The sequence below is a fragment of the Aplidium turbinatum genome, chromosome 8 (assembly GCF_918807975.1).
Source record: "Aplidium turbinatum chromosome 8, kaAplTurb1.1, whole genome shotgun sequence".
Taxonomy (NCBI): Eukaryota; Metazoa; Chordata; class Ascidiacea; order Aplousobranchia; family Polyclinidae; genus Aplidium; species Aplidium turbinatum.
In genome coordinates, this window is record NC_137479.1 from 24,966,944 (window position 1) to 24,986,396 (window position 19,453).

Below are 19,453 nucleotides of genomic sequence, written 5' to 3' on the forward strand. Positions count from 1 at the left end.
CCAAGAAAAACAACCGACACAATCAAGTTTAACTATCATGCTTAACGCAGTTGCGTGCTGTTAATGGCTACATGCTGTTACATGCTGGCTACATGCTGTTATCATTTCGCTATCAGTAACGACGTTCAATCACAAACCTCACGCCATCGCATTCGTAAACCGAACAGAATTTATTCAAAGTGAATATTTGTTGCAAATATTTGTGACAATTCGAAAGCTGTTGATTAAGGTACAGCGTTTTATTGGAAAAGAATCAGCTTCTTTCAAGTTTTGAAACTAAACCGGCTTAAACGAAATTAAAAACATCAACGAAGCTAACAGTCAGTTCAATTGCAAAAATGTTTATTGTCAGACTGAGACAGCTTGTAAAACTTATTTCTTAGGGATTTCAAAACTGGTAGAGATGTCAACCGGCTTCCTCCAGTGATAACTAGAAGTCTTTAATAACAGTGAAACTACTATTATTTTTGTAATAATATTTTACCTGTTTTGTTTGCGTTGTTTTTGCATTATACGGTGTTGACTGATTGAATAATTATTATATTATTATTATTTTCCTATATCCTATGCTTTTTTTTGATTATTTCAGCTTTACTCTCCAGCTGTTCTTTGTTGACCTACCTTTATTGTAGAATCACCAGCTCAATGACTGAGAGGTTTCGCCTTAGCTTTAGTGCTGGTAGGTCTTAGATCGATTCCAGGGTGGGTCATATCAATCCAGACAGCAAAATCCGACAACAAAATAACGTCTGCAGACGTTGAATCAATGTAAAGATGACAGAGTTTATTGTCTGGGAAAAACTTTAAAAACGGTATCGATTGTATTCTTTCTTGAAGAAGTCGGGTAATGATGTGGTAACATCGTAAATGTGATGTATAATTTAAAAAAAGACCTTAGGAGTTGTAGAGCGACAATAAATAAAACCGTAGCATCATTATTACGGTGTTGCTGTTGAGTTAACATCGTCATATTTGGCTGGTTGGTTTTGAATCTTTATCCTCGGACTGACAAAGCCTTGACTGGTTATTCCTGCTAGTTTCGCGTACTTGTAGAGGCTCTTGCTGACGAAGGGCCGGTTACCGAGATTGACAGAGTGAAGTTTTATCATTGCTGAAGTTTTTTTTGTCGGGGAATTATTCCATTCACTAGGTGCCGCTGTATGGAGAACAGTCCTGAAATGCGTTGCTCAAGCGCAGACCCGGAGAGCCGAAGCAGCGCCGCGTGATCTTGAGCAGGCCGCGTAACCACTGAGCTGGGTGGTTGGTTTTGAATCTTTATCCTCGGACTGACAAAGCCTTGATAGGTTATTCCTGGTAGTTTCGCATACTTGTAGAGGCTTTTGACGCAGGGCCGGTTACCGAGATTGGCAGAGTGAAGTTTTCCGATTGTTGAAGTGTTGTTGCCAAAGAATTATTCCACTCACTAGGTGCCGCTGAATGGAGTGCCGTCCTGAAATGCGTTGCTCAAGCGCAGACCCCGAGAGCCGAACCAGCGCCGCGTGATCTTGAGCCGGCCGCGTAACCACTGAGCTAACAGAGCGGACAAACTAAAGCAGACAAACTATTTAAAATTGACTATAGCTTTACATATAAAGCGGTCTTCAGTTTCATAACGACAGTCTGTCTGTAAACTGTTCTACCCGCCTAGATCGGCTAAACAGTGAAATGTTGGTGGTGGAGCCTGCAGCGCCCATATGTTCAATCTTGATTTGAACTACAGAGGTTACGGTGTCAGACGTACAGTCGTACACTGTTTTAATATTAGTTCCTACACCAATTTTATTGTATATTTTATTGAATATAATACACAAATAACATGCGACGCAAAAAATGTAATACTATACATACTGAAGGCTATGCAAAATAGGTAGAAAGATATGAGATGCGAAATACAAATATGACATGCGAAATGCAAGATAATAGGCAAATACAGTATATGGAAATTTTTTTAGCAAAATCTAATTGTTTTGCTGTGAAATTGTAGAAAGTCTATTTCTCTGCCTCATTTTTCAGAAAAACTGTGCTTGCTTACACATACAGCTTCACTGGAAACTTTCTGTGCAGTTGAAATTCAAATCCGGCATTTCAAGCAGGTATTCAGGGATTTGAAACAAGTATTCTGAAATACTTTCTTCGCTTTCCTCATCTTCTTCGTCATCTCCTCCGATCAAAATACTATCGCGACCATCTTTAATCGTTGGCTGAGCAGTAGAGCTGCTCCTTTGTGGTGCATCAGGTCTGTGGACTCGGCCTCGCCCATATTTTGTCACAAAGTATTTGCGAACACGTTTTACCTTATGAACAAAGCTGACAAGTTTCGTGATTCTGCTTTCTAAAAACGATTTACTTCTGTGCAAAGTAACCGTGCTGCTGCCTGAATCTGATACTGGTTCATCAGAATCGATGTCTGCATAGGCTTGCCGAGAAGAAGAAGACAAAGGCAAAGGGAAAAAGTCCCCATTGTCCAAAAACTGAGCAGAAGCCTTGGAAGAGAATGGATTGAAAGTTTTCATAGCAGTTTTGATTGTTTTTGGCAGACTTTTCTTTTTGGTTGACGAAACAAGCTTGTTTCCACCTACCGATTGGCCAACTTTGTCATTGCCAGATGTAACTATTATTTCATCAGGAAAAGCTGCATTAATATCGATGCTGATGCCAGTAGGAGTCTTTGAAGTGGTAATGACAACATTTCCTGGTAGATTATGGCTGATTTGATTGTCAGGCTGAAGGCTGCACTCTGGTACCTCTTGTGACATTTCACCTTGGAGAAAACTCCGATCAGTTTGAACACTCTTTGAAAGCATTGGTTTGGGCCTGGGGTCTCTACTGACGCACTGTTCAAGACAGGTTTTAAACCACTCAAGTTCGTTATCTTTTTGAGGTTGAGCGCCTTCTCCACTTTGAAGATTGCTGAGAGAGCTTCGTTGTGCCATTTCTCGTCTTAATAAAGCAAGAATTATATCAATCAACGTTGTCTTGCTCCCTTCGAGAACTACAGTTTCAGAAGGTGGAATGTCCTCTGTCGAATGAGACGAAGACTTTGGTAGTCTGCTGCTTTCAAGTTTCTTGCACTTGCTGCAGGTGCGGATGCCTCGTAATTTGTCATTAGAAGACGTTACCATCTTTTTTATCTTATTATCCACTTCTTGTCTCACGTGCTGAATTTTCCTACCAATGGTTTTCCGATTTGTGCTCGATCTTTCTTGAAATATCGCTTTTGGGTGCTTTAAAATTTTCTCGTTTTCAAGTTTTTCAAGGCTTGAAGAAATTTTCTGAGAATTTTCGCTTTTTTCAAAGGATGTAACACAGACGTCTTTCATCTTTTGGATCAAGTTTGGACGTTTCTCCACGTTTAATATTTGTTCATTATTGCTGTTTTTAGGATTTAATGGTCTGTCCAACACTTCAGAAGCCATATTGGTCTGCTGTAGACGATGTGATTTTGGTAAAATTTGTTTGTGTATGACCGGAACAGAACGTTTGTGTTCTATCTTTTTCATTTTCTTTACTTGTTTTTTATCAGATGTTTTTTCAACCGAATTGCTGTAGGAGTGTTGTGTATCAGGCGTAGACATAAACGAAACTCTTTGTTTTTTTGATGTTGCCTGTTGAGCATCGTTGTAAGCTATATCTTCGGTGGAGTTTCTTTGTCTCACTGCATGCAAGTTTTCAACTGGAAGAATTTTCTTTAGTGTTGATTTTCTCGATTGGATTTCAGCGGAAGTTGCTTCATTCACACATTTTTCACCATTCAGATGAATTCTTGAATTTTTGTCATTTTTATTTGGCATAACTGCACAGACTTCATTAGACAGGTGTGAACATTGTTCTTTCACTTTACAAGTCCTTCTGTGTGGTTCTTTATGTTTTTTAGAGGCCAATCTTCCGGTCCTCTCACTGCTTTCTTCTGCTAATAGTTCGACTGTGTAGACTTTATCTTGAATATCGTCTTTGAGGGTTGCGCATTCATTGATTACAACGTTTTTGGGGTGACTGAGCTTGGAATAGTTGCTTTCGTCCGCATTTAGTTTACGCTTCGTTGAGGACATATGCTGTGCTTTATTATCAAGTGCTTGCCATTGCGAAGTATCTCGGTTATCAAAACTTTCCTTTTTGCGTTGGTTACTTGAGTTGTTGCTGGAAATTTTAACAGAAGCTTTGGTGGCAACATTTCTTGAAGGAACAGCAGCAATTCGACTGATAGAACTCTTTTTATCAGCTTCTTGAAGAGCATCAGCTTGGATTTGGTCAAATATACTTTTTATTTTTGGTTTAAGCTTAGGGTCGAATATTTCATGACCCTCCCTTTGCTTCCAAATAACCGCTGCTGAGCTGTCAATGTTTTTCAGAAGATTCTTGTTTGCATTTCGTTTCTCTTTAGCATTTTCACTCCACATGTTATAGCTAACCGTGACCGAAGAAGGGGAAGGTTTTTCTTTTTCATTTTCTCTTGAATCATGTGCAAGAATCTTCTGTGATATCTGACTTGAGTTGTCAGTGTTTTCTTTGGCAGTAGATTCAGAAGGCAAGTGGTCATTTTCTTTCAAAAATTTCAGCAACGATTCCGGATTTTCTGTGCGTGATTGCTTACAAACACTAGCAAAACTTTTGTTCCACTTCTCTTCCAAAGCCTTTAACTCAGATCTGATCTTCAAAAGTCCCATGAAGCCAGTATCATCGTTTTTGTATTCCTCAACTTCAGCTTCGCATTGTTCAGCAATGTATTTTTTGTTGTCTTTGGGAAAGCTTGTAGGAGCTGACAAGCTACTGTTGTGGCTGTGAAGAGGAACACGCTGTTGGTCGCTAATACACGAAAGAGTTACTTTCTCATTATATGCCTTATTTGTATTACTTAAAGAAGTATCATGAGCTAAGGGTGTAAATGGTGAGCACTCCTTCGTTTTCACTTCTTTGCTTTTATTCACAATTTCCATGTCGGTAGGGGAAGTAAATCTTTGATTATCTTTTTTCATCGCACATGGAGCAACTTCGCCATCGCTTTCAGAAAGATTGTTATCAGCAGCAGTATCAGGAAGGAAAAAAGAATCAGCCTTCACCATGGATATCACAACTTCATCAGCTGTTTCTGAGTTTGATTTACTTGAACTGGCAGCTGAAACCTTTTCTTGTTCATCACTGCCGCTTGGGAGTTTACCTGGCAGAAGTAATGTCTTTCTATCAGCATTTGCTATATTTTTTAGCAAGCATGGGTTTGGTAAGCGTTCTGCTTGAGCAAGAGCAGAGCTTTGGTGAGAGAGAATGAGACTCCGCGTTTCGTTGCTTATTGATAAGTCTAAAAGCCAATCATTGTTTATTTTTTCGTTGCACAGAAACGCAATAGAGTCTTCTCCAAGACCGTACTTTTCTTTGGCGCGCCTTCTTTGTTCCTCACAAAAACTACCAGCAAAAGTGCTGGTGTCGCTAAGGGTGAGCCAAGACATGCAGCGATGCGTCAAATCGACTGTCGGTTTGGCGATTCCAGTTCTTATTTGTCTAAGTTCGCTATTTTGTTCAATTTTGTGTTTATTTGTTTCCACACTTTGAGTACTTTCATCGCTTTTCTCACAAACAATTCGATGCGATCCTGAGTCATTTTTAGCGTTCTCAACCTGACCAACATCTGTTCTATGTTCTAAGTCTGTGCTATATCTCTTTTCATCTGCGCTGACTTGATTAGCTGATGCTGAAAAACATAAGTAGACCACTTTTAAGAGCCATGAAGCTGCTTTCTAGCCTTTCTTTAATGAACATTTGCAGCAATCTGTCGTCCAGCAATAAGTCTTGAACACTATATAGACAATTCATCGTTTTTATTTCTTTTCAAGTAATGTTTACTATGCTGCAGTATTGACAACAAAATACGTATTTTTAAAAATATTTGCATAAAAATCGTAAAACTTGCAAGACAACGGTTTTTGCGCGTTTAGTTCTGTACCGGATGCTCCTAATTAATGCTATTCTTAAACGATTTTGTTTCTGTTTTGAGCAAAATACTTAGACTCTCAAAAGTCTGTTGTTTACGGTTACTTTATCACTTGGTCTTTCGTAAATAAGTCAAAACGAAAGGCATGTTTTTCCCATAGAAAGTTTGTGTGTGAAAAAATAAAAAAGATTACAAGGTTATGAAGGAACAATAAATGCAATAATTTACTTTGCATCGATACACTGCTCTGTTGGTTGACCGCATTCAAATAATCTTCAAAGGACAAAGAAAAAGACTTGCTGTTGTCTTCGTTGATCTTGGTCGGTTCTAAAAATGCAAACCTTTGCTTAATAATAGGAGAGGTAAAAAAGTTTATGAATTGCTGTCTACAACACATGTTTTAAACATGTTTCATACCATATGTAGTAATAAACTTTGTCTAAACGTTATACCCTATGATAATATTTTACTTCTTGCAAAACTGAGATATTGTTGCGATTACATTTGAGGCAATACAAATACTGCAGTCATGTAGTATGCAACAATACTTCACAAACATGACCAGACAACGAAGCGCACAGCACTGTTTTAAAGTTACATGTCTTTAAAAGGCTATTTATTTAGCCCATAGCCTCAGTCTACTGCATACCCAATTACCCATTACATATTCTTGCAGGGAATTATTGCGATTTGCAAAATTAGTTTTGTGGGAAACGGTAAGTAACAATATAAAGTAGAAATTACCAAAATAGCAAGATTCAATCCATTTAAAATCTTTTTCCTCATCATTATTTTGCTTATTTCTATTCTCATCTTTTTCAGAAGGTTTTCTTGAAGCATCAAAATCAGCTTTCCTTTGACCAATTGCTCCTGGAGTGTGATAGAAAGATTCATTGGTCCTTGGAATTGTTGTTGTTGCTGAAAACTTGTCCAATCTCTTCCGATTACCGTTTACGATGATTATGTCGTTATCATCGCTTTCTGAAGCCTTTATGAATTGAATCGGTGACGAGTAGTCTTCCACGTCTTTGCTATCCAATGACGAACCAATAGCAGCGTCGCTCAATGCAGCGTTGATTCTTTTGCTTGATTCATTACCAGTAGTTTGGTTCCAGTTTCTATCAACGTGATTATCCAACAAAGCCACCCATGAAAGGCTTTGTTCCAAACTGGAAAAATCGTCGTTGGGTTTGTCTTTTGTGAAAGCAATGTACTTTGACTCAGATGCCCTCATCGAAACTTTTGAATGGGTGGTTTTTGCTTGACTGGCGTTTTCCATTGTTGTGGAATAGGAGCAGCATGGAGCGTTGCTGCTTATCTTTGATCCCGAAGCGTCACAAATATCGGTGACTTTTTCTGTTTTGTGATCAATTCCATCAACATTCTTGTTGGATTTTGGAGCGCATGGTCTTGATAGATTGGAATTGTTTGTTGCTGCCAGCTCACCTGAAACGGATATCAGTTCAGTAAACAGAAATTCTTGCACAACTCAAAATATGCATTTATCTTGCGTTTAATATCAGTGAGTAATTGAAACGTTCCGTCGGCATTTGCAGAAACAGAAAAAAAAATTGGTAAACCGCACATATTGCACTTGCATAAAGATATTGCTTGTCAAATTCTTGATTGGAAATCAGTCGACAAAGCAAGCAGTTTGCTTGGATAAGTTAACAATTCTATAAGCTTTTTTATCAAAGATAAATAAATTAATCTAAACAAGTTTGAATTGAACCAATATTACTTCAATTAAATCAGCTTACTAAGCAGACTTCACGATTTAGTTCTTGTAGTTAAGCTATCCCATTAATTTATCAGCTTTTGCATGACTATTTTATAATTGTGCTTACAGGACAAATGGTGTTCGAGATTTCGTTGTTCCACTGCATTGTCAAGATTGGCAACTTCTCCGCGAAAGTTTGAAGACTGGAAAAACTTTTTCTTTTGTTCGGGCGACTGAATTTCACTTTGGTTTTCAGTGGGATTCTTAGAAGAGGAACTACTGGAAAGCGACAAGGTCTGGTGGATGCATGGCGCATTGCTTGTGTGTGATGTGATATTACTGTCGTGAGGTGCGATAGATGCGTTTGTAAAATTGAAGCTTCTATTTTTACTAATGCTTGAATTTGTGGTAGAAGATACTTCACATTGGGAGATGTTTGATTGGCTGTGTGTTCTCTTGTAATTTGCTTTCCTTATTTTAAGCATCCGTTTGGCAGGAACCATTTTCAAAAGCTTGTGGGTGAAGCGACGAAACAGCGATGGTTGTTTTATATCTTCCTTCAATAAGTCACCCGCGTTACAGCTCACACTTTGGCGTGTGACGTTGTTCTTATTGTCCATCTTCTTTACTGGATTTGGTATTTCAGATTTCACCCTCCTTATCTTTTTGAAGCGAATGAGAGGTGGCTTAATTTTAACAGGCAGCTTTTTTGTAAAACTCTTTGCTACTCCTTCATCACTCAAAGAGGACACGTTTGTTAAAGAATCACTGCATCGGTTGGTGAGCACTTCATCTGAAAACAAAAAAACGACGTTATGTTCCTAAGGTTATTTACAGTTTTTTTTTTTAATGCATGTCATTTAGTGATTAGCCAAAGTCTACTAACACAGCAGAAACAATATCCATGCGACCAGTGTGGCTGTACTTGTACTTGCACAGTTAAATTTCAGGCAAGCATTATATGTATCTGTAAAATCAAACACAAGGCAGATTGATTTGCTTGGGTATGGTGAAGTGCGAGTACCTGTTTGCTTTAGACCACATAAGGAAAACATAGAGACTGCTCCTTATTGAGCAATTTGTATGGTGCTTAGCCACAATATCCCTGCACTTATGAGACCCAGAAGGTCGAAACGTAAGCTCTGTCTGCAGTTGTTGCTCTTGATAAAGCCAAACTGAGTTTGTTAAAAAATAAAAAATAAAATCACAATTAATGGCCTATTTGAGTAACATCAATAAAGTAACTATGAAAACAAAAAATTGTGGCTTGCTTACCGTTATTGGTAAGATATTCTTCTTCTTTAGAGCAATGTAGTGGTGCTCTCAAAAACGGAATCTTTGTTGGCCCAAAGTTTGGTCTTCTTCGAACTTTTGAGAGGTCTATTTTTTTCAGAATTGTTTTAGATTTTCTCTTCGTGCCTTCAACAAGAAAAATGCCGTATTAACAAGATATTGAAGAAAAGAAATCAATTTTGTGATTTGTTAAATATGTATTTGAAAACCTCCTTAGCCTACTCATGGCCACCTGGAGATGCGGCCTGATTTGTCACATTTTGCAGATTTTGATTACAGCTACTGCTAGTGCTTGACTGACATTTTTTGAGATGTTTTTACTTTTTGCGGTTTCCTAATGACAAAAAACTTTTTTGTTGCCTTGGGGAAGCAGTAGCAAATGAGAAAAAGTAAGTTAAAAAACGCAAAATCAGACTATTATTGAAAATTAACAGTCTGACTAAAATTTACAAAATCAAATTTTCTTTGTTTTTTAACATGTGAGGATGTTAAAACCTATTGTGTCATGTGGGAAAAAAAATAAAGAAAGCGTAAAAATCTAATTTTTAGAAAAATTTATTTAAACGTTCGCCTAAAGTTAGAAAAACCTGGAAATTTCTGCAAAATGTGACAAATCAGGCCGTATCTTTAGGTGGCCATGGCCTACTTTATGTTACAAAAGCAGACTAACTTAAAATGGAAAAGAGACTTTATTGCGATTTTTAAATTATTTTGAGAGTGACCAAACTACCTGTTGGGATGTTTGCAAGAGAAGATGGAATATTTGTACTTTGTCTCCTGTCTGTACATATCTTTCTCTTGTATTCCTCGTGGTGTTGCTCAATGTTTTGTTGAACAATGTGAGATTTAGAGCACATTTCCTCATGGGGAGCTCTTTCGGTTGTGCATAAGCTTTTATCACTTAAACAGTTTTGCAATGGTGCTTCTAAAAAAGTAAAAATAAAATATTGTATTGTTTCTGATCAATAATTTTTAAAAAAATATCAAATTCACCACCACTGTAGTCTACCCGAAAAAACACGTTTTTGTCGTTGTTATTATAACTGTTAACAGGAAAGAAATCATCGAAATTAGGCTTACCGGTAAAACAGGCTCTTGTGGCAGGATATTTTTTATGCAGCCAGGTTTCTCGTGGTGATGGAATCTTTGTAGATCCAGCTTCGTTTCGATGTAGAGCATGAGATAAATCCAATGCCGCCATTTCATATTTTGGTTTAGCTGTTGGTTTTACTCCTGGCAAAAAAAGAGTGATTAATTGTATGATATTTAATGATAAATTAATGACGATAAAAAAATACGATAAAAAGATAAAATGATAAATTAAATAATAAATACGTAGAGAAATGAAACATCGTTATCTGATCAAAGGCATGTTTGCTGAGAGGACAAAGTGTACCTGCGTAGGCTTTATACCTGCGTATATAGGCTTTCTGCGGAGCTGCTACAGTTATACAAAACAATACAAGTCCAATGTACCTCTTGGAGTGTAGAAAGCACAAGAAGGAAGTGTTCGTCTTCTTTGTTCTTCCATTTCTCGACGCTTTTTTATTTTCTCGAGTACTTTATGACTGCTGTTATCCGGAAGACGCATTTTCTGAAAGGAAATTATCAATAGATACTTAAGTTTGAAAAAAAAAGTATAGTACAACGCAGAAACTAAAAACAAGAGACTAACCTTTGCCACTGGAGCTTTATATGGTCCTTGCTTTGAATCGCCCGGGGATGAATCCAATGTTAAGAAAGATGAATTAAAACTTTCTTTTGTCGAATCAAATTTGTTATTTGAATCGTTTGATAAAGGATGAGATTTTTTTGCCGACATTTGTTGAAGAAAGCACTCCAAAGCATTGGATGGTTGCTCAATTGGAACGTAACGGACTACAATATTGCTTTGATCAACGATAGCATCTTGAAGAGGTTGGATGGATAACTTTGCGCCATCCCATTCAGTTTCATTCAAGAGACGAGGGAAGCAAGCTGCTCCCCAATTTTCACCGACTGTGGCCCACTCAGCAGTCGGTCGAGGTACTGAATTTTCAAGTGGCCACGGCTCTTGTTCATCAAGATCCACCGTGTTGCGAAGTTGAATACATTTTTCAAGTTCTGTCAATGGTGGATCATTTACTTGGCGAACTTTTCGCCATTTATCCAGTATAGACAATTCATAGATGATCCTCCTTGCTGGTAAGACTGCAATAGTTGAGTTACACGCACCATCTGCCCATGAGCTCTTCCATGGTAAGCCATAACTAGGTTGCAATACTTTATCAGTGTCTATTGAAGTTTCTTTTGGATCTTTTACTTTCACAGCGCTTGGAGCCATTAAGCGCCAAACTTCTTTTATTATGCAATCATCGCTACCATAACGTCTCGGGATCGCCAGACGGACACCAAACTCTGAAATGATGCTTTTAGGTACTGTGTTTAAAGCTGTGATCCTCTTCAGCATAACGTTTATTATTTCCGATCTTTGCAACAGATAGCTTCTCACGTATTTCTCTTGGAAACTGACCACTAAATAAATACAATTTTCATTGTCACTATAGTTTACTTTATGTATTTATATTTCTGACCATCACACCAAAATATTATATGCCATCATAGCAGAAGTCAAAAATAAAGTAGAAGGGAAAAATGTAAACGTTAAGACTTACGGTAATTGTTGAGCAGCAGTTATTAATTGCAGTAATAATAATAAGTGAGTTGCAGTTACCTAACCAGTAAATCAGTCCTTCTTACATTGGTTCAACGTTTGCAGTCGTTGAATCAATGTAAAAAGGGATATTTGCTGGCTACGTTATTATATAAACTCACAGACATCATCGTTGACGATTGTAATAAAACAGAATAAGCAACAAAACACCACAAAGAAGTGATCACAACAAACTATAAAGCCCTATAGCAAAGTATACCCACCAGGATCAAGACGAATTTCTAAGAACTCTTCTTCTTGAAAGTGGTTCTGCATAGAAAGGAAAATAAGTCATTCACGTTGAGCACAATGCAAAGAGATTGTTTCATACGTCGGAACAGCAACTTCAATAGTTTAGAAGCAGCAAAAGTCTATAAAAGTTCGGTTCACCTGTGTAAGTTAAATTTCAAAACAATGCCTGCTCAGTGCTCAGTGCTCAGTGCTCAGTGCTCAGTGCTCAGTGCTCAGTGCTCAGTGCTCAGTGCTCAGTGCTCAGTGCTCAGTGCTCAGTGCTCAGTGCTCAGTGCTCAGTGCTCAGTGCTCAGTGCTCAGTGCTCAGTGCTCAGTGCTCAGTGCTCAGTGCTCAGTGCTCAGTGCTCAGTGCTCAGTGCTCAGTGCTCAGTGCTCAGTGCTCAGTGCTCAGTGCTCAGTGCTCAGTGCTCAGTGCTCAGTGCTCAGTGCTCAGTGCTCAGTGCTCAGTGCTCAGTGCTCAGTGCTCAGTGCTCAGTGCTCAGTGCTCAGTGCTCAGTGCTCAGTGCTCAGTGCTCAGTGCTCAGTGCTCAGTGCTCAGTGCTCAGTGCTCAGTGCTCAGTGCTCAGTGCTCAGTGCTCAGTGCTCAGTGCTCAGTGCTCAGTGCTCAGTGCTCAGTGCTCAGTGCTCAGTGCTCAGTGCTCAGTGCTCAGTGCTCAGTGCTCAGTGCTCAGTGCTCAGTGCTCAGTGCTCAGTGCTCAGTGCTCAGTGCTCAGTGCTCAGTGCTCAGTGCTCAGTGCTCAGTGCTCAGTGCTCAGTGCTCAGTGCTCAGTGCTCAGTGCTCAGTGCTCAGTGCTCAGTGCTCAGTGCTCAGTGCTCAGTGCTCAGTGCTCAGTGCTCAGTGCTCAGTGCTCAGTGCTCAGTGCTCAGTGCTCAGTGCTCAGTGCTCAGTGCTCAGTGCTCAGTGCTCAGTGCTCAGTGCTCAGTGCTCAGTGCTCAGTGCTCAGTGCTCAGTGCTCAGTGCTCTGTTAGCCTTTATCACGCACGGCACACTAGAAAACCTTGAAAACTCTGCAGCACATTTGATTAACATTACAATGCAACTAAAACATTCAAACAATATAACCAGACTAAGGCTATAGAATTTAAGGTTTATTCAGCAAATTCTAATAAGCCTTACAGCATTTGCAGCAAAATTATCAGGTGTGGTCATTTTCCCCAGCAACCATGGGTGTTGCAAAATTGTAAACGCGCTTGGTCTTTTCCAGGCATCAAATCGCAGCAGTTTTGTAATTAAGTCTTTGCACTCTGAATATATAACACTGATGAAAATTTCTTAGACTTGAAATATTGTAAGCTATATTACTTTGTCGTTTTTTCTCTCCCCGGCGAGTAGCCTATAAATCTCAAGTAATTTGTTGTTAAATGACTAGTTATGTAAACAGCGTTTTTTAATTATCTTAGATCTGGCTTACCATTAGAAATATGATCTCGAAACGGCAGATCTTTGTTTCTAAATTTTTCCGCACTGTGCAAAACCTCTTGAATATTTTTACCTGGATAGGGGTAATACCCATTGACCAAGATGTATAAAATCACTCCCCTGGAAAATACAGAAGTCGAAATTGAATGATGATGACTAGTAAGCACGCGATAACCACATATACTTGAAACTATCAGAAAATAGGCTACGACGCACGGTAGTTTAAACTTTAAACGGAATAAGTAGCGAATCACTCAGAAGAATGCAAAATGTAAAAACGGAAACCCTTTTACTTCTTATAATAATGTTATGTTTTTCTATTGTCGCTCTACAATTTCTATGGCCTTTTAGCAACAGCGCTCGTTTTTCATTTTGTTTCAGATTTGGAATGTCATCACACTATTACTCAACTTATCAGCGCTGCTTTAGCAAGAAAGAACTTAATCGTTACCGTTTTTAAAGTCTGATGCACTTCGGCCTGGAGTCGATCTGGGTTCTACCAACAGGAAAGCCGAAAGCGTTAAGCACTCAGCTGCTTAGCTGGTTCATTTTACTTCTATTTTGTTTAAAATTAAATAATTTGTATCAAACTTATCTCTAGTGCACCCAGTTTCACCCTTTAGCTCAAAACTGTTACGCCACAAATTGACTTAATTTTCTATGTAAACTTACAAGCTCCATAAGTCAGCTGAAATTGCATTGTATGCCCCGCGATTTCGAAGAACTTCCGGGGCCATAAAGCAAGGCGTTCCACACAAAGTGGTGTTTGCAATATCCTTGACCGCTTCAGCGGAGTTCTGATTGACAAGATTACAAAAGGAAAGTCGGATCGAAAAACCAAAGTCTCCCAATTTAACTTCTCCTGTTTCAGTAATCAATACATTGTCAAGCTTCAAGTCACTGAAAAATAGAAATTCAACAGATTATATTACTATTTATTAAGTTATTTATTTGCATGCCATCAGACTAACAGGTGCCTGTTTATAATACGTAAAACAAAACATTACCGGTAAGTTAAAAGTTGATTACAATAACGGGAAAAAAGAATTGAATGCTACCGGGCTATCGTAGGCTTAATACACACAAAAAAGACCTTTCTTGATGAAAATACATGCGTATGTTTTGGGCAATGAATGGATATGATATAAATTATGTTTTTGTTGATTTTTTTTTATAAACACAACATTAGATAAGTCTACGCTACCAAATTTGTTACGCTTTGATGTATCTTTGGAAATCTTAGGTACAAGCTATGACAAGTGGATTACTTTAGTGCAGATACGATTGGAGTTGTTGATTTAAATAGTTCAAAGTAATTTGACATTCAATAGAAACCGAAAAGTTTAGATGTTCATTCATTTTGATCATGTAGCATGCCTTTGTTTATAAACCTGGTAAAAGTGATTGAATGTGAGACTCTTTATCCACGTACTGAGAAAGCTTCTTTTTAGAGCTTAATCTTGGCACTTTTGCATTTTGTACCTTTAGAGGTTTCACTATAGCCTACATGTAAAGTAATTTTTAGTTTGATTGAATCTTCGATTGTAGGGTTAGATTAATCATTTTACTGATGGTTGGTAAAATATATAAGCCTAAGCTGTATTAAAAAATCTTCACTCGACTTAGCCAATGAAAGCTTACCGGTGAGCAATGCTCTGACTATGGAGTTCAGTTACCCCTCTTGCTGTTTCTCGAAAATAATAGCGAGCCTCGCATTCGGTCATAAAGGGTTTGGCTTTATTTGAAATGTAGTTGGTCCGGTAAAGTCGTTTCAGACTTCCTTGACCAGCAAGCTCGGTGACTATGAATATCCTCTTGCAAGCAATGAAGACATCGAACAGCATCAACTGAAGGCCATAAACAGACGTTTCTTGGCTGGGTGGTAATCGACTGTAGCCTACTTATCAACAGCTCAGGCAATCGTGTTTCTGTTTTTGGCGTGTACTGTACATAACGTATACGCAATTTAATCAGAGATAACTTTAGTCAGCAAACTCAGAAAACTGACTTGTGGTCATGGAAAATTTTAAATTTATTTTTACTTTACTCTATTTGCAACAAATTATATCCGCTCGGTGGCAGGCTGGGTAGTGTCTACGTCAGTGTCTTTTGGTCAGATTTCAAACAGTAGGCTACCAAATAAAAGATTAAAAATTGCTACCGCTCAATGAATTCGTTCATAGCAGCAAGCAATAGAAATAAAAAACCAGTATATACTAAAGCAATCATAATTAAGTGGGTTGTAAATGGATGGCTATTTCTATTTTTTACCCGTTCCGCATTGTAAATATTATGCAAAAATAATTATTGTGAAAACTTATATAGTCGATTAATTCTCCGTTGTTGAAACGTAAAAAAATGAATGATAGAGCTGAATACTATAATCATTTGTAGATAACAGACACTTTTATAAAACATGAGATTTTGACTGAGGTTTAAAGGTTAGAGGTTTTTTAACTCAAAATGATCTTCTGTGTTCTTGCGTTGTTTTCTTACGTAGCTCATGTAAGTTCATTGTTAAGCCTACTTGCAATAGAAAACTATTCAACTCACAATGTTTGGATGACCATAAGCTCTGTTCATGTTGCCAATTTCTGACGGAGTATATTTGGCAAGTTTTCGAATATTATGAGCTCCAGTGTCAGCATAAATTATTTTTATGGCCACCTGAAAGAAAGAAATCACTTGCAGAAATCATCAAACACAGCGGAATTAAGCTAACTGGCGCCGATTAACAAAACTGTTTAAAAAAACTGTAAAAATGCTTTCTTTAGTCTTGTTAAGTCCTCTTACAGAATAATCTCAGGATAACCGCAGAGTCAGACAGTGGCACACTTTTTCGGCCTTAATTTTTTTTTTCGGCCTTACAGCCTTTTCAGTGCAGTAGGTACACTAGGTATGGCCATGGAGATATATAGCTCGGTGTGACGTTTTCCCATCTGTGGAACCCAAAAAACTCCAAAAATGGTACTATCACCAACCTTGCCTAAGTGCTCAAACTGCAAGCAGTGAGCTTGATTGATTATATTTGCATCATCAGGGTCGTTGGGAGGACAATTTGGGCCGGTACCGATGAAAGTCTCATGCCCCAAATCAAAAAACTTCTCAGAATAACGCACCCTATCCAAAGAATACTCAGTGGTTTCAAGTTTTGGGCCAATTGACAAATTACGGGCGACTAATATCATACCGGGCCCCAGTACAAAAGTACCTCCTGGACCCTCCTGTCAACGCTATACTGTGAATAAAAACCGATGGAACATTCAATAAAGTACATGCTCAGTCTGTAAATTTTCCCAGAGTTTACGATATCGTGCAATGTTCCAAAGTGTTCTGTGTTTGCTAGTTGATTTAATCTATAGAAAATTATATAGAAATGTTGTTCGTTACCTGCCACGCGCACGCCCCCAAATGATCGACCGATCGCTAAAACAAATATCTTAAAATTCTTTTTTTCTGATGATGTGATTGAGAAATTTAATCTCAGTAGCCTCCCCATAAAAGCTAATGACAGTTTAATCTTTCATTCAAAGCATAAACTATTCAGATCTCTGTTTTATCTGACCAGTTTTTTAAAACTGCATAATATATTATGTCGTTTTTTAGTAGAATTTCATCTGGTTGTCACAACTCGAAAATATTTTTTGAATTTATCATTACATCGTACCCACGAATGACAAGTTTGTTTTAATTTGTTTATGCTTATACCAATTTTCTCTTTGGACAACGTACGAAAAGTTATTATTCTTATCGCTTTCTTTCACGTTTTTTTTTGCATTTGAACTACTCTACAACAATCAATGATTAGACTTGATGATCTCTAAGTCTATAGAGCTTTACAATCAAAGTGAAATAGCTTCTTAGGCTAGTAAATTAAACACTTCATGCAAAACAAACCCTTTAGTTCTCACCTTGAGGGGTTGCCCATGTTGTGAAATCATTTTCATCTTCGGATTCGATGCAATAATTACCTCGGTAGCTTCGGCTAAGAAAACCCTTCCTACCGCGCCTCCTCCTAAAAACGTGTTGCTTATCTTGTAGCCACGAGATAAACAAGACCCTCTCTCTTTCTGAGACACCTTTTTCTGCTCCTTCGGATTAAATCCTCCGGTCATTTCAAACCTTTGTGTTTTTTAAAACTCATATAATAGCTTTGCATATATACAAAAGTATTGTATGTTCCGCAAAAATAATTTCATTCCTTACAAAAAACACCAACCAAGAAAAATTTGCCTATTATTACGTTTTGTCAATTATTACATCACAACCAAATTATAATAACCCTTATGACATAATAAAAAGCTCAATTCTTTGATTATACGAACCGTAACGTTACAATCAAAGTTAAACTTCTTAAGTTCTTAACTCTTTTTCGTCAAAGGGTAAATTCAAAGACAAAAAAAACAACTAAACTTTCATTTAGTTATAAACAGTGATGTGCAGTGAGACTTGTGATTGGTGAGGGTTTATTTTACTTTGACATTCTATTTACCAAAGCATTGTTCTTGTTGCAGTACTGTACTACTTAAACCAAAATTGCACAACCCAATGATGAGAGCCTTAGCACAACATTCGAAACGTCATAGGTTCGACTCTGCTCAAGAGCACGCGGTTGTGTCTCAAACAAGATACTTAATGGCATGTGTTCATACTGTTCAAGTGGACACAAAAATTAGTTTTTTTTCTTCCCGTCCACTTAACTTAAATCTTCAAATACAAGAAGTAACACATGTACTTCTAGAAGTACATGAATAAGGTCTGAATTCGATAAAAAAAACGCAGCGTGTTGCTAGAAAGAAAAACGAAAATTTGTTTGTATTGCATTTCGACTTAAAATCTTGTCATGCTTTTGTTTCGATTCAAGAATTGCTGCAAACTCGAAACAAAACGGGCATTAAAGTTTGTCAAAAATCCTGCAAAGCTTCCGAAAGTTCATCTAAAAATAATTCAAAAGAAGTACGCGTGCTGTATTTCGGTTTGATGCTGAATTAGACTTAACTTTCTCAATATCTTTAACATCCTCTCGTGACTTTTGTCAGGTATTGTGTGCTGCAAGTTATGTTCTTTCCCTTTCGAAACACTTTATTAATTTTAAACGAATTTAAAAATATCATCCACACTGCAGCAGCCTATGCGCTTTGTCAAAACGGGAAATTTTGAAAATTCAATCTCCCGATCTACTACTTGCAGAAAAACGCTGGTCTTGAATTTTATCTCTTCAGAAATTTAGCCTATAGGCTATCTTACGCATAGCCTACTGTGCTTTCATCTTCTTCACCAAACAGTCATTTTTACTTCTGTGGTTTCAGCCGGGTGCTGTCGACTGTTTTCTGGCATCAATAAAAAAGCCAACACCAAAACTTGTAATTGCAACACTTTTAAACAAAAGAAACTATAGACAAGAAATATTAGTGAATCTTTGTCTTCAAACAATTAAGACGCTATGCTGGATAAGTTAGCTCTGAAACGACAAGTTAGCTCTGAAAAATGCAGCGCTGTAAAGTTTCCTACCTGTTGCGGTCGCCTAAAAAGATTTTGAGCCCGTACAATAATTTCGAGTTCGAACGTATGCCATGGCTATACAGTACCATCATGGACCATCCCTGTTAACACTACTGGAGGTCAGCATCTGGAGGTGATAAGCTAATGCGTTCAAGAAAAAAAAACATTCAATGAGTTGGCCACATTTATGATATGATTTTACAGTCAATAACATATAATAATAAAATAATATTGAAAATAATATTATTTATAGCCCCACACACATAGTAAAAATCATGCTCTTAAACGCTGTTACGCGACAACATCAAACAAATCTCATTTAGAAAATTTTTTTAGTTATAATGACGTGAAAAATAGAACGTTTTCAGGGGAGTTTTAAATTTATATTTGTGCGTCTTTTTTTATAGATAGACAAGTGATTCCAACAGCTAGAAACTGCAGTTGGAAAGCTGCGGCTACTATAAGTTGTATCCAGTTATAGGCTACATTTCATGCACTGAAGTTATGTTCGTGAGAAATAAAGGAGGCTGTTAGAAATATAAAGCTGTAGAGGGAAAAGATCTATAGAATGACCGAGAGTTGAAATCGACTGAACAGATGACGATGATGAATTATGTTTCAGCCTCTTGATTTCAACTCAAGGTAAAAGGT

The 19,453-nt window shown here is 37.7% G+C and overlaps 2 protein-coding genes across 2 annotated transcripts in view; one reads left to right on the forward strand and one right to left on the reverse strand.

Annotated features, from left to right (window-relative positions):
• LOC145775157 (eukaryotic translation initiation factor 3 subunit J-A-like) overlaps positions 1–19,453 on the forward strand; it is a 234,250-nt gene that overhangs the window by 168,967 nt on the left and 45,830 nt on the right. The window lies entirely within an intron of this gene.
• LOC145775777 (uncharacterized) lies at positions 1,825–17,474 on the reverse strand. Its single transcript, XM_082587144.1, has 16 exons — positions 17,212–17,474; positions 15,854–15,967; positions 14,942–15,147; positions 13,973–14,200; positions 13,293–13,420; positions 12,998–13,125; positions 11,853–11,898; positions 10,612–11,450; positions 10,413–10,530; positions 10,017–10,169; positions 9,667–9,861; positions 8,919–9,062; positions 7,771–8,436; positions 6,668–7,369; positions 6,152–6,250; positions 1,825–5,683 (listed from the first exon to the last, which is right to left on the reverse strand). The coding sequence occupies exons 1-16, from the start codon at positions 17,413–17,415 to the stop codon at positions 2,043–2,045; spliced, it is 7,611 nt and encodes a 2,536-aa protein (XP_082443270.1). The 5' UTR covers positions 17,416–17,474; the 3' UTR covers positions 1,825–2,042.